This window comes from Rhineura floridana, chromosome 21, assembly GCF_030035675.1.
Source record: "Rhineura floridana isolate rRhiFlo1 chromosome 21, rRhiFlo1.hap2, whole genome shotgun sequence".
Lineage (NCBI taxonomy): Eukaryota > Metazoa > Chordata > Lepidosauria > Squamata > Rhineuridae > Rhineura > Rhineura floridana.
The window spans coordinates 8,018,620-8,032,537 of NC_084500.1; the positions used below are offsets into that span (position 1 = coordinate 8,018,620).

Sequence of the window (13,918 nt, forward strand, 5' to 3'; positions counted from 1 at the left end):
TGGTCTCACCACCGCCTCTTTTAGGCAGTCAGGGACCACTCCCTCTCATAATGAGGCATTAATCACTTCCCTGGCCCAGCCGGCTGTTCCATCCCTGCTAGCTTTTATTAGCCAAGAGGGGCAAGGATCCAATATAGAAGTGGTTGCATGCACCCGTCCAAGCATCTTGTCAACGTCCTCAAGCTGTACCAACTGAAATTCATCCAAAAAATCAGGACAAGACTGTTACCTCATTTGATTCAACTGTGATAACATTGGAGTCCAAGTCCCGGCGGATGCAAAAGATTTTTTCCTGGAAGTGTCTAGCAAATGCATTGCAGCGGGCCTCAGATGGTTCCACCATGTCCCTAGGACCAGAATGTAATAGTCCTTTGACAATTTTGAAAAGCTCCTCTGGGCGGCAGATAGATGTCTGCTTGACACTGTGGAAGACTAGCGGAGACATAGATAATTTTCTTTGTTATTAATGTTGATGGTTTCCTCTGGTTTTTTAAATTATTTTTTGCCTGCTCCTCATAAACTGGCAAAATGAAAGAGGTTCCTTACAGTTAAAGATCTTGTAGATCCATTTGTTACCAAAAAAAGTAAAAAATTGAAAAAGTTAATTCAATTTGTAATAATAGTTTGAATAACATCTCTAGCTGGAGCCCTGCATGGCAAAATTCAGAGATGTGCAAATTTTGAAGGATGGCTGAGTTTTGCTTTATGTTTCAGAAAGTGTGAATTTGGTAAGTTTGCCTTTGAATGTGAACTGAATCGAATTTGTCCCCCATCTGTAGTCAAGGAGGAGTGTTCTTGCTTGGGAAGGTGGGGAAACTGTCCGGCATGGGGGCTACACCCATTTTGTTTTTTCCAGATCTTCCTGTTGGAGGGTTTTCAAGCATTTGGTCCCAGTGCCAGATCTATTATTTTCACTTCCTCTGGTATTGCTGTGGTGTGTAATTTCCCAGTCTCTTCTTTGAAAGTATCTGTTTTTTTTTTTAGAATTGCTTTTCGTTCTATCAGTGAATTACTATTTTATTGAAAGTAGGGGTTTTTAAGTGGCTTTTCCCTTGCAAGTCACCCAGGGAACTGTTGCTATTGGGCAGCTGAGGCATACAATAAAAATAAATAAGAAGAACCCCTCCTCCAAATGATTTTTGAGACAAAACAGGGACTGTGGTTTGCTATCACCAAAGTCCAGCAGCCACCCTTAGTAACACTGCTCCTCCCAGTTTTCACAGGAAGCTGTCTTACACTGGTAAAACCATTGGCTCATCAAGCTCAATATTGTCTACACTGTTAGGCAGCCAACACTGGAGGCCTTCAAGAGGCAGCTGGATAGCCAGCTGCCGGGTATGCTTTAAGTTTGATTCCTGCATTGAGCAGGGGGTGGACTTGATGGCCTTACAGGCCCCTTCCAACTCTACTAATTCGATGATTTCCAGGTTTCAGGCAAGGCACATTCCCAGCCCTAGCTGGAGACGCCAGCTCCAGGGACCTTCTGCATGTTCTACCGCCAAACTACGGCCCTTCGCCTAAAGGAAGCAGTTGTGTCTCTCCTCCTATTTTTCTATCTCATGTTCTACTTCCAGCTCTCTCCTAGTCTTTAATAAACAACTTAAACCCTGTGGGTTTTTTGTCAAGCTTTGGTGGTGCTGAGACTATCCCTTAACCCTGCACTATGAAACATTAATGGCATTGCCTTATGTCAAAACAACGTAAGGAAGAAACCCAACACCAGCCTGATGGGGCTTGGAGATAATTTATCATTTCTGCCTCTTTGAATTTTTTCGCAGAAGGGAAGTGGCTTCCATTAAATGGCCGTGGTGGGAATCAGATGTCACCAGTATTGCATATCTGTGGTGCGCAGCTGCGTTAACTTGGATTAGGGGAGTTTTCTTTTCTTCCTGCATTTCCACTTTAGCAAGAACGAGGGTAGCTAAGGAAACGGCTGCACGGTGTGAGGAAAACTGTGCTGGAAGCCTTGACTCTATTTGCACTTCGAAGGTTGTACGTTTGAAGTGGGAACAGTGAACCCATTTCTTTTGACTCCATCTGAGTCTGAGAGGTTTGCTTTTGCTTTTGCCACTCTTTTATTTCTTGTTTCTACATTGTCTTGAACTAGCAGTCTGTTTTGCCACTTATCTCCCAAGATCATTGACCTTGCAGACGCCTTTACCAGCAGCATGCTCCGGAGAAGAGAAAATGGAATCATTCCTGAATTGTTGCAGGGTGATTTTCCGGCAATACCTGCGGAACAGAATGGAACGGAAAGCACATCTCAGGGTGCAGAGGACCTATGGAGTCATTTCCTCCCAGACCCACTGATATTAACCTGCCAAGTACTTTTAATTCAGCCCTGCCCAGGACCTGGTGTCTCCTTGGAGGAAGAGTAAGGAGAACAAATCTTCTCCACAGCCATTGATCTTGCAGAGCTGTCAGATTTGGACAGCCAGGATTAGAGGTGTCCACACCAGCAGCCTGGGTTCCTGTCCTCATCTGCCATGGGCCCCAAGGAGAACCCCTGGCAAGGTTGAGAGAATGGAAGGTGGGGTGCAGACATTGGGAGAACATTGCAATCACCGATGATGGAAATGAGGGGGTTACAGAGGAGGTGTCTCCAGAAGCCTTAATGCCAGCTGCTAGAGTAGTTGGGGAAGGTTCAGCCAGCCTTTCCTCATCTCAGCCATCAAGGCCAGGCACAATGGTGGAAGATATAAGCTCTAGTAAACACTTGGAATGCCTTTGGCAGTGAAAAATGGAAGTCGTTCAGCACAGGCAGAGATTGCAAGCCAAACCCCCCCATTGCATTCTGTATATAAGAAGTAGCATCGCTGGTAATTGCTGTTGCGTCAAAATGTCTGCTGCAGCTTCCAACATCTAGTATGCCTGTTGCTGTTTGAATCCCAGTTTAGGCCTAGCATGAGATGCTAGATCCCTCTTCTGATTTCTAGAATGAAGCTTTATGCAGACAAGCCCAGCCTCCGAGTCTGCTTCTCTGGTAGGGAGCCAGGACACCACCACCACTGCATTACAAGAACCAGGGAACTAGAGAGCCAGATGGGAGCTTTAGGGCCACCAGCAAGTGCTTCACTAGCTGCATGTAAGACTGCTTGGGAGGTGGGAGAAGAAGATGGGAGCATCTGCCCCAAGTCTAAGGCCTGGCTGAGAACCAAGTGGGGTTGAGGCCTCTGGCTTCTTCATCTGCTCTCAGTCTGAGCTACTTCACTGCTTAAAGGTCCAACCGTCACCTTCCTGAGCGGAGTAGAAATGGACACTGTAGTGGTTGTGCTCCAGGAAGCTCTGGGTGGCTGGATGAATGGAATGCTAGTTCAAGGGCACTGTGGAGAATGAAAGGGGTGACTAGAGTTTAGCCTCCCCAAAAATAATTATGGGAGGGGGTTGAATTATGATGGGGCCAAGAAGGCAACAGCAGTGGGCCCTGAGGCCCTGGTAGCTGCCTAAAGATGCCAGGGTCTCATGCAGGACCCATAGGAGTCTTACCCTTTTGTATCCTTTCATTTCCCCATGGAAGGAATGCCCACTAATATAAGAAAGATTTTCCCCTGTCAAATTGTTGAGTTTTGGGGGTCTCTCTGGCTGATGCTGTGGGAAGGGCATAATGATATTATGACTTGTGGATGGATGACTACCAGCTAAAGAGCCCTCAGACTCAAGAAGATTGTCATCGGTGGTACATGCCCTGGTCTCCTCTCGCCTAGACTACTGTAATGCGCTCTATGTGGGGCTACCCGTGAAAACGGTCCGGAAGCTTCAACTGGTACAGAATGCGGCGGCGCACCTGATCAGAGGCATCCGCCATCGAGATCACATAACTCCAGTGCTAAAAGAGTTGCACTGGTTACCAGCCGCTTGCCGGGCCCAATTCAAGGTGTTGGTTTTGACCTTTAAATCCCTACATGGTTTCGGCCCAGTCTATCTGAAGGAGCGACTCCAGCATCATCAGCCATGCCGTCCAACAAGATCAGCCTCAAAAGACCTTCTCTCCATCCCATCAGTCAAAACAGCCAAACTGGTGAGGACTAGAGAGAGGGCTTTTTCAATTGTGGCCCCCACCCTATGGAACTCCCTCCCAAATGATCTCCGCCAGGCCCCCTCCTTAATGAGTTTCCGCCGGGCCGTGAAGACTTGGCTCTTCAGGCAGGCCTTTGGGGTGGGCTAGATTTTATTATTCTTGTTTCCAGATTTTTAATGCTTATTGTATTTGTATGTTTATTTTGTACGTCGTCCAGAGTGGCTGGATAGCCAGCCAGATGGGCGACTAAGAAATTCAATAAATAAATAAATAAATCTCCTGTTCCATATTTGTTTGCTAGGATGATGAGTAGGAGATGAGAATGTGTGGGGAGGGCCTAGGATTGCACAGGGCAAGGTGGAAGACATCGAAACTTGCCTTATATGCTTCCTTCCCTACCCTGTGGCTGGGCGGGTCAGTGTCTATGTGTGGCCAGAGCCAGGAGGAGTTCCCTGGTTCCAAGTCCTCGCTGCTTGCTGGTCACAGCAGCCCACGGAGAGATCCAGGGTGTCACCGTGCCTGTCTGTATTTTATGTATGTATGTATTTATTTGACTTATATCCTGCCCTTCCTCCCAGTAGGAGCCCAGGGTGGCAAACAAAAACACTAAAAGCACTTTTAAACATTGTAAAAGCAGACTTTAAAATATATTAAAACAAAACATCTTCAAAAAGTTTTTTAAAAGCTTTAAAAACATCTTTTTTTAAAAAAAAGCTTTAAAAACATATTAAAAAGCAATTCCAACACAGACGCAGACTGGGATAAGGTCTCTACTTAAAAGGCTTGTTGAAAGAGGAAGGTCTTCAATAGGCACCGTAAAGATGACAGAGATGGTGCCTGTCTAATATTTAAATGGAAATGGACGGCCTTCAAGTCGATCCCGACTTATGGCAACCCTATGAATAGGGTGTTCATGGTAAGCGGTATTCAGAGGGAGTTTACCATTGCCTCCCTCTGAGGCTAGTCCTCCTCAGCTGGCTAGGGCCTGCTCAGCTTGCCACAGCTGCACAAGCCAGCCCCTTCCTTGTCCGCAACTGCCAGCTTAAGAGGAGAGTATTCCAAAGGGTAGGCTCCACTACACTAAAGGTCCACTTCCTATGTTGTGCAGAATGGACCTCCTGGTATCTGCAGGAGGCCCTCACCTGCAGAGCGCAGTGATTGACTAGGTATATAAGGCATCAGACAGTATTTCAGGTATCCTGGTCCTAAGTCTGTATAAGGCTTTGTATACCAAAACTTGAATCTTGAATTTAGCCCCATAGCTAATAGGTAGCCTGTGTAATTCTTTCAGCAGCAGGGTGACATGATGGTGATACCCTGTTCCAGTGAACAGTCTCACCACCACATTTTGCACCATCTGCAGCTTCCAGACCAACCTCAAGGGCAGCCCCACATAGAGCACATTACAGTAATCCAGCCTGCAGGTTACCACTGCATGGACAACAGTTGCCAGGGTATCCCAGTCCAGAAACAGCCACAGCTGTCTTACCAGTCAAAGTTGGTAAAAGGTACCCCTATCCACTGAGGTCATCTGGGCCTCTAGCAACAAAGATGGGTCCAGGAGCACCCCCAGACTACAGACCTGCTCTTTCAGAGGGAGTACGACCCCATCCAAAGCAGGCAACTGACCAATTATCCAAACTCTGGAACCACCAATGCACAGTGTTTCTGTCTTGCTAGGATTCAGACTCAGTTTATTAGCCCTCATCCAGCCCACCACTGAGTCCAGGCAGCTGTGCAGGGCTTGCATTGCCTCTCCCAATTAAGATGTTACAGAGAAATAGAGCTGGGTATCGTCAGCGTACTGCTGACACCTCGCCCCAAATCTCCTGATGACAGCTCCCAAGGGCTTCATATAGATGTTAAACAGCAAGGGGGACAAGATGGTACCCTGCGGCACCCCACAGCACAGCTGCCAGGGGGCAGAAAGACAATCGCCCAATGCTATTCTCTGAAAATGACAGACTGTAAAATGACTGAGGACCCTCAGAGAAATTTCCGATCAGTGTATTATGACAAAGTAGGATTTCGTGGTGTTGAAGAAAAGAAATAATTGGAAATTCTTCTGGAAGATGATCCATTTGATATTGAGAAGCTTTGCACATTTAGTCAAAGGTTTCCTCTCCCATCCATGTATTGGACACTGGTGTGGACGGTGCTTCTAGGAATCCTTCCTCCTCACTATGAGTCTCGTGTATTTGTGATTAAGATGCCTTTTATCAAGCCAAAGCATTAGTCCATTCAGCCCACTGTCCTTAGCCAACTCCTCCTGCTTTCCTTCTTTCTTACAAGCACTCCATGGATTACCACGAATGATGCATCTGATGGAATGTGCTTTAAGAACATAAAACAGCCTGTGGGATCAGACCAGTGGTCCATCCTAGTCCAGCATCCTGTTCTCATAGAGGCCAACTAGATACCCATGGGAAGCTCTCAAGCAGGATCTGAGCACAAGAGAACTATGCTCTCATGCAGTTTCCAGCAACTGGTATTCAGAAGCATGCTCCCTCCAACTATGGAGTAAGAGCATACAGGGCACCACATACCAGTGTATGTGGGAAGGACACTCTAGCGGTGGTGAACTGAAAGGTATGTGCAATGTTTGTTTTCTTGCCTGAGAACAACATGGCATACATGTGCAAGCTGGTGGCGTTCTTGGAAGAAAAAGTGAGGGGCCTGGAATGGTGGGTGACCACACTGAAGAGCTTAAGAGAAGACAAAGAGTTATTCGATAGAACGCTGGAACGACAACAGCAAAGAGAAGTACAAGAAGTGGAAGAACAGCAAGTTGAAGCAGAAGAGGAAACTGCTGTGGAAAGCAACAACGAAGTGGAGGAACCTCCATGAAAAAGGGTGACAGGAGAAGAAGAGCGAGAAGACACCCATCGCCGGTGGAACTATGGAACCACTTTCAGGCACTTGAGGATGAGACTAGAGAACAGTCTGCAGGGCAAGAATTACACGAGACCCCACACAAGAGCAAGCAAGAGGCTGAAGCTCAGTCAAGCAGAGGCAAGGAAACCACACCCCACGACAAGAAGAAGAGAAGAGTATCAGTGGTGCATAGGATTGAAACCCAAGCATACCAAGAAGATCCATGGATGCTCCAGGTATGCTGCCTCCCTGTGGTCATTGCCAGACTAGGACCACATTCACACCATACATTTATTCCACTTTAAACAGTCATAGCTTCCCCCAAAGCATCCTGGGGTTTACAGCTTGTGAAGGGTGCTGAGAGTTCTTAGGAGACCCCTATTCTCCTAACAACTCTCAGCACCCTTCACAAATGACATCTCCCGATTCTTTGGGGGAAGCTATGACTGTTTAAAGTGGAATAATAGTGGAATAAATGTATGGTGTGAATGTGGTCCTAGTCTGGCAATGACCACAATCCATGCAGGATTTCTTCTGGAGGCCTCGCTGAGTTGTTAGGAGACCCCTATTCCCTTCACAGAGTGACAATTCCCAGAGTTCCCTAGGAACAAGGATTGATTGTTAAACCTCTCCAGCAATTGTTGCTCTGGGAAAGGAATAGGGGCTCTCCTAATGACTCTCAGTACTCTTAAGCAACTACAGTTCCCAGGATGTTTTTGGGGAAGGCATGAGTACTTAAAGTGGTGTGAAACTGCTTTAAATGTATAGTGCAGATATGGCTGCCAAGGCTATTTTTATTATGTTCTTCCTAATGGAAGCAGGGAGTGCTGAGAGGTGGGGCAAGGAGCGGCACTTAACATATATTTGCCATCTTTAACCGCAATGAAGCACTTTGCGTGTGGAATGAAAAGAATGTTAAGTGCTTTGAACAAAAGCACGCATTTGATTAACTGCCTCTCTCAAATTAGCACCGTCTTTTCTAATTATTGAATGAAAACCATGTCTCCGTCAATTTTCCATCTTTAACCACTGTGCAGTAGTGATTTACAATTTAATTAGCCACTTGCAGTCAGTTGGGCTGCTGCTCCCTTGATTTTCTAGTGATGCTTTGGTGCTTTTTTTAAAAAAAAAAAACAGCTTCATAACAGACAGAAATCCAGTGGTTGGGGCTTTCCCTATGTATATATTTTAGTGTTGTGGAATGCTGAACCTGTTAAATGGCAGTCTGTCATGAAGACAGCACAAGGCTTATTTGGGGATGACAGAGAGAGACTGAGCAGATGGACAGTGAAAGCATACCAGCAGCCTTGAGCCATGGTATAAATACACATTTAGAAGCCAAGATCATACTTTGAGTCTCAATTCTGGTGTGTGACATTTTGTGTGACACTTCGCTTCTCCTGAGGCTACTGACTGTGGGATATCCCAGATTTATATCTTTGGTTTGGTTTATTATATTCTCAATTGAGAACAGATGAATCTGTCAATTTTGGTTCTGTCCTTTTCTCCTTTTTCAAGCGTCATGTCAGCTCTTCACTGAGACAGCAGTGTCGGTGGGGGTGCAGGCAGGGCTGGAGATTCCTTGGTAATTGCCAGGCCGTAAGTCCTCAGCCGGCAGCTTGGCTATAAATCTGCCAGGCTAGCAAGGAGGAAGCAAGATAAGGGCAGAGGCCGTTCAAAGCTTACGTGCCAAGCCAGAAATCCAGAGGAGACGTCAGTGAAGGTCCGGGTCTAGTTGCCGAGAGATCAGTCCAAGTCAAGGTTCAGGGGATAGGAAGACACACAGTGGTCACGCCTGACGTTGTAGTCAGCAACAAGCTAAAGCCAAGGTATGACTTTTAAGGAGCAGGTTTGTCAGCAGGTGTGAGCCATCAGCATTTTGGCCTTAAGTGGACAGGCCTGCCCCTCTTCTGCCTGACCTTCTGTTGTCTACGTTCTGCAGGTGAGGGGGGAGTATCCTGTTCACTGCCTGCGTCTGGCTGAAGGGCTTCAGCTGTGTCTGGGGTGCTCTGCAGCTGAGGGGGAGAAGGAGCTGGGTTCTCAGGAGTTTCCTCCATTTCTCCTTCTGGGTCTGCTGCTTCTGGGTCTGCTGCTGTTACTCCCGAGTCATCCTCGTCTGATGAGTCCTCTGACGGGGCCATGACACGTCAATTCAGTTTTTCACGTTTCTTCAGCAATTTGTAGTTTTTTTAAAAAAAAAAATCCTTGTGAAAATTCTTCAGTATTTTAGTGTGAATTTATCCTAATAAACATATGCTTGTATGCAGTTTTGACTGATGCACACACTTTTGCAGGCATTGTTTTCTAACCCAGTGCATTTCTATACAGTATTTTCACTTATTCATTTTTATGCACGCTTTCCCTTAGAAGTTCAGGGGATGGTGGGTTCATAGAATCACAGAATAGTAGAGTTGGAAGGGGCCTATAAGGCCATCGAGTCCAACCCACTGCTCAATGCAGGAATCCAAGTCAAAGCATTCCCGACAGATGGCTGTCCAGCTGCCTCTTGAATGTCTCCAGTGTCGGAGAGCCCACTACTTCTCTAGGTCATTGGTTGGGAGAGGGCATTAGCTGTGGCAGTCCTTAAGTTGTGCAATTCCCTCTGCGCCAAGGCATGCCTGGCACCTTTGCTGTACAGTGTTAGGCAAATGCTAAAGACTCACTTTACCCTAGCCTTTGGCATTTGAGAATTGTTTTCAGGACTCACCCTATTCCTGTGATTTGCTTTGATTGTTTTCAATACTGAATTTTAAATTGCTATAACCTACCCTGGGACCTGCTAGTGAAGGACAGGTTGTAGTAGTAATAATAATAATAATAATAGATTATGATGATGATATCTTGGTTGGAAAACTGCATTGTGATATTTGAATAGGTCTGAATTTTATTTATTTATTTATTTATTATTTAATTTGTATCCCGCCCTTCCTCCCAGCAGGAGCCCAGGGCAGCAAACAAAGCGCTAAAACACTTTAAAACATCATAAAAACAGATCTGAATGAATGAATGACTTTATTACAGTCACAGACCAGATATTACAAAGAAAACAGCAAGAAAGATTAGAACATTTAAAAAACAATACTACTGAAGTTCCTACAATCCATGAATAAATAAAAACAGATCTTCAAATACATTAAAAGAAAACAGCATTAAAAACATATTAGACAATTCTGACACATACAGACCGGGGTAGGTCTGCATCTTTTGAAGGATGGCTGTGTTTGGAACGTTCAGATTGAATAGATGCACCTTTACCATGCAAACTGAATCAAATTTCTTCTCCATCCCCGTCTCCGCATCTGTTCAGTTCTTTGGGTTTCTTCTTCTTCTTCTAGAGGAGTTGAAGGCGCCCTTGGAAGAGTATGTCAACAAGCGATACCCTGGCCTTGTGAAGGTGGTACGCAACCAAAAGAGGGAAGGTCTCATCCGAGCACGCATTGAAGGCTGGAAGGTTGCATTGGGTCAGATCACTGGGTTCTTTGACGCACATGTGGAGTTCACAGCAGGCTGGTAAGTGAAGCATTTCAGATTCCCATTGTTTAACTCATTAACAGAAGAACATCCTTAGTCTGTGGCCCTATCTGCACTAAACATTTAAAGCACCATGATACCACTTTAACAGTCATGGCTTTCCCAGACCCTCCCCATTCCCCTCCCAGAGCTACAATTCCCAGAGTTCCCTGGGAAGAGGGATTGACTGTTAAACCATTCTGGGAATTGTAGCTATTTGCTTATTTATTTATTTATTTAATATCCCACTCGTCCTCCCAGAAGGAGTCCAGGGTGGCAACAATCAATCTCCCTTCCTGGGGAACTCTGGGAATTGCAGCTCTGAGAAAGGAATAGGGGTCTCCTAAAAGCTATCAGCACCTTCACAAACTACAGCTCCCAGGATTCTTTGAGGGAAGCCATGACTGTTAAAGTGGTATCATAGTGCTTTAAATGTATAATGCAGATGGAGCTGATGTAGAATCATAGAGTTGGAAGGGATCTGTAAGGCTATCAAGCCCAACCCCCTGCTCAATGCAGGAATCCAAAATAAAGCATACTTGGCAGGTAGCTCTCCAGATGCTTCTTGAAGGCCTCCAGTGTTGGAGAGCCCACCACCTCCTCATTGAGTAGCCGTTCCACCATTTCTTTTCTCTGTCTTTTACTATGGATGTACCTGAAGAAAGCTTTTTTGTTGCTTTTGGCATCTCTCACTAACCTCAGCTCATTCTCAGCTTTAGCCATTTTTTGCAGTCACATCACACAGTCAGCTCATATTTAACTTGTGATCAACAAAAATCCCAATATCCTTCTCGCATGTAATATCGCTGAGCCAAGTATCCCCCATCTTATAACTGTGCCTTTGGTTTCTTTTTCCACTTTGCACTTATCCCTGATAAATTTTGTTGTGTTGTTTTCAGCCCAATGCTACAGGCTATCAAGATCCTGTATGGATCAAGGTATGGAGAACAAGTCTTATGAGGAAAGGTTGAAGGAACTTGGCATGTTCAGTCTGGTGAAGAGAAGGCTGAGGGGTGACATGATTGCACTCTTTAAGTACCTGAAGGGCTGTCACATAGAGGAGGGTACAGATTTGTTCACTGCTGCCCCAGAGGGTAGGACTAGGTCTAATGGTTTTAAGTTGCAGGAGCGTAGATTCAGATTGGACATTAGAAGGAACTTCTTGACAGTAAGGGCAGTTCGGCAATGGAACCGACTGCCTAGGGAGGTGGTGGGATCCCCTTTGCTGGATGTCTTCAAGCAGAGGCTGGACAGCTATCTGCGGGAGATACTCTAGCTGTGGATTTCCTGCCGTGAGCAGGGGGTTGGACTCGATGGCCTACGAGGCCCCTTCCAACTCTATGATTCTATGATTCTATGATTCTATGATCCCTTTGAATTTTGTTTCTGTCTTCCAAGGTATTAGCTATCCCAATTTTGTATCATCTACAAATTTGATAAGCATTCCCTGCACCTCATCATCTAAGCCATTAATGAAAATGTTGAAGAGCATTGGGCCCAGGACTGTGCCCTGCAGGACCCCACTCATTACCTCCCCCCAATTTGAGAAGGAACCATTGATAGCACCCATTGAGTACGATTCTGTAGCCAACTGTGGATCCATCTAATAGTTGTTCCATCCAGCTCATATTTAGCTAGCTTGCTAATCAGAATATCATGGGGCACTTTGCTGAAGTTGAGATATATTATGTCCATAGCATTCCCACAGTCTAACAGGGAGGTTACCCGATCAAACAATGAGATAAGATTAGTCTGGCAGGATTTGTTCTTGATAAATCCATGTTGGCTTCTAGTCATCACTGCATTGTTTTCAAAGTGCTTACAGACTGACTGCTTTATCATCTGCTCCAGAATTTTCCCAGGGATCAATGTCAGGCTGACTGGTCTGTAGTTCCCAGGTTCCTCCTTTTTGGCCTTTTTGAAGATAGGGACAACATTAGCCCTCCTCCAGTCGTCCGACACTTCACCCATCGTCCAGGATTTCACAGAGATAATAGACAGCAGTTCCGAGAGTACTTCAGCCAGTTCCTCCAATACTGTAGGATGCAGTTTGTCGGGCCCTGGAGATCTGAACTTGTTCAAAGTGTTTAGGCATTCCTTGACCATTTGTCTATCAATCTCAAGCTGCAATCCTGCCCCTTCAACTTTCATAGACCCTCTTTTGGGAGAAGAATGAGCCAAAGTAGGAACTGAGCAATTCTGCCTTTTCTTTGCCATCTGTTAGAAGGAATCTGATAAAAGAGTAACTAATCCTAGAGCTAATACTGGTTTTAAAATGAATTTGTTTTAGGTACTTTATCCCGGTTTTTAATGGGAAAATGTCTAGTTGATCTTCTGTATTTTTCTTTTCCTGTATTTTTTATGCTGGTCTATGACCGTAATAAACATAATCATCATCTGTTAGCATTTTGCTGTCCCCGTTGAATAGCTGTACCACCATCTCTTTTCTCTGTCTTTTACTATGGACATACCTGAAGAAAGCTTTTTTGTTGCTTTTGGTATCTCTCACTAACCTCAGCTCATTCTCAGCTTTAGCCTTCCTGACGCCATCCCTTTAATTCCGTGTTACCTGTCTGTACTCTTCCTTTGTGGTCTGGCCTTCCTTCCACTTCCTGTATGTGTTCTTTGTTGTTTTCAGGTCATCTCTAAGCTTTCTGTGAAGCCACCTTGGCGTCTTCTGCTCTGTTCCCCCTTTCTTCCTTGATGGAATTATTTGCTATTGTGTCTTTAGAATTTCCTCTTTTAGAAACACCCACTCATCTTGGTCGCCTTTTCTCAAGTGTCTGTTTCCTTTTAAGTACATCATATTCTATATATACCTCTCTGCAGTTTGTCCTTTATATTTAAGTTTTCTTTTGGCTTTAATCAATTCAGAGAGAGAGAGAGAGAAGTGATTCAAAGAAGCAGAATTGTCTCAAGCCACTGTTGTTTGATTCCTTCTACCTGGCTTCCTAGACTGCCTACCTTTGATTATTTTGGATAGTCAATTAGTGGTGACTGGTCCTCATTGTTATCTGATTTGATTAAAAAAAAAAAAACACTCAGGCAGGCTTAGTAAAGCATCTCTCCAGTAATAGTTTGGGTCAGCAATGGTTATGTTAGCCTAATTCTCCCATACTAGTTTAATTGTATTTTAATTGTATGTTTTTCTATGTTTTTAACTACATGTAGTTTTATTTGTAAGCCGCCCTGAGTTCCAGTTTGGAAAAAGGGCGGGGTGAAAATAAAGTTTCAATTCAATTCAATTCAATTCAATACTAAGAAGGAGTCAAAAGCCATTCAAAATGCCTCGCTTAGGACTTCTCCAGACATCCTTCTTAGGATGCTTTCAGACATGGGGCTTGTTGCGTTAGTTTAACGGATTAAAATGGTAGCACTTCTGTCCTTTCACACTGTAGTACTTGTTGGGTTAAGGTATAGCAGCTTTTTTCCCAGCTGATATGCCTGCATTTTGCACAAATGTCTTTCACATGGCTGCAATGAACATCTTCTTGTTTTCATCCCTCACCCATTATA

General features: G+C 44.9%; 1 protein-coding gene across 2 annotated transcripts in view; it reads left to right on the forward strand.

The window, feature by feature from the left end:
• The window catches only part of GALNT17 (polypeptide N-acetylgalactosaminyltransferase 17), a 187,867-nt gene that overhangs the window by 102,912 nt on the left and 71,037 nt on the right, over positions 1-13,918 (forward strand). For both annotated transcript variants that reach the window (XM_061605097.1, XM_061605096.1), the window contains one exon: positions 10,228-10,402. In XM_061605097.1, the coding sequence (XP_061461081.1) occupies positions 10,228-10,402 (175 nt within the window). The remainder of the gene's footprint in view (positions 1-10,227; positions 10,403-13,918) is intronic.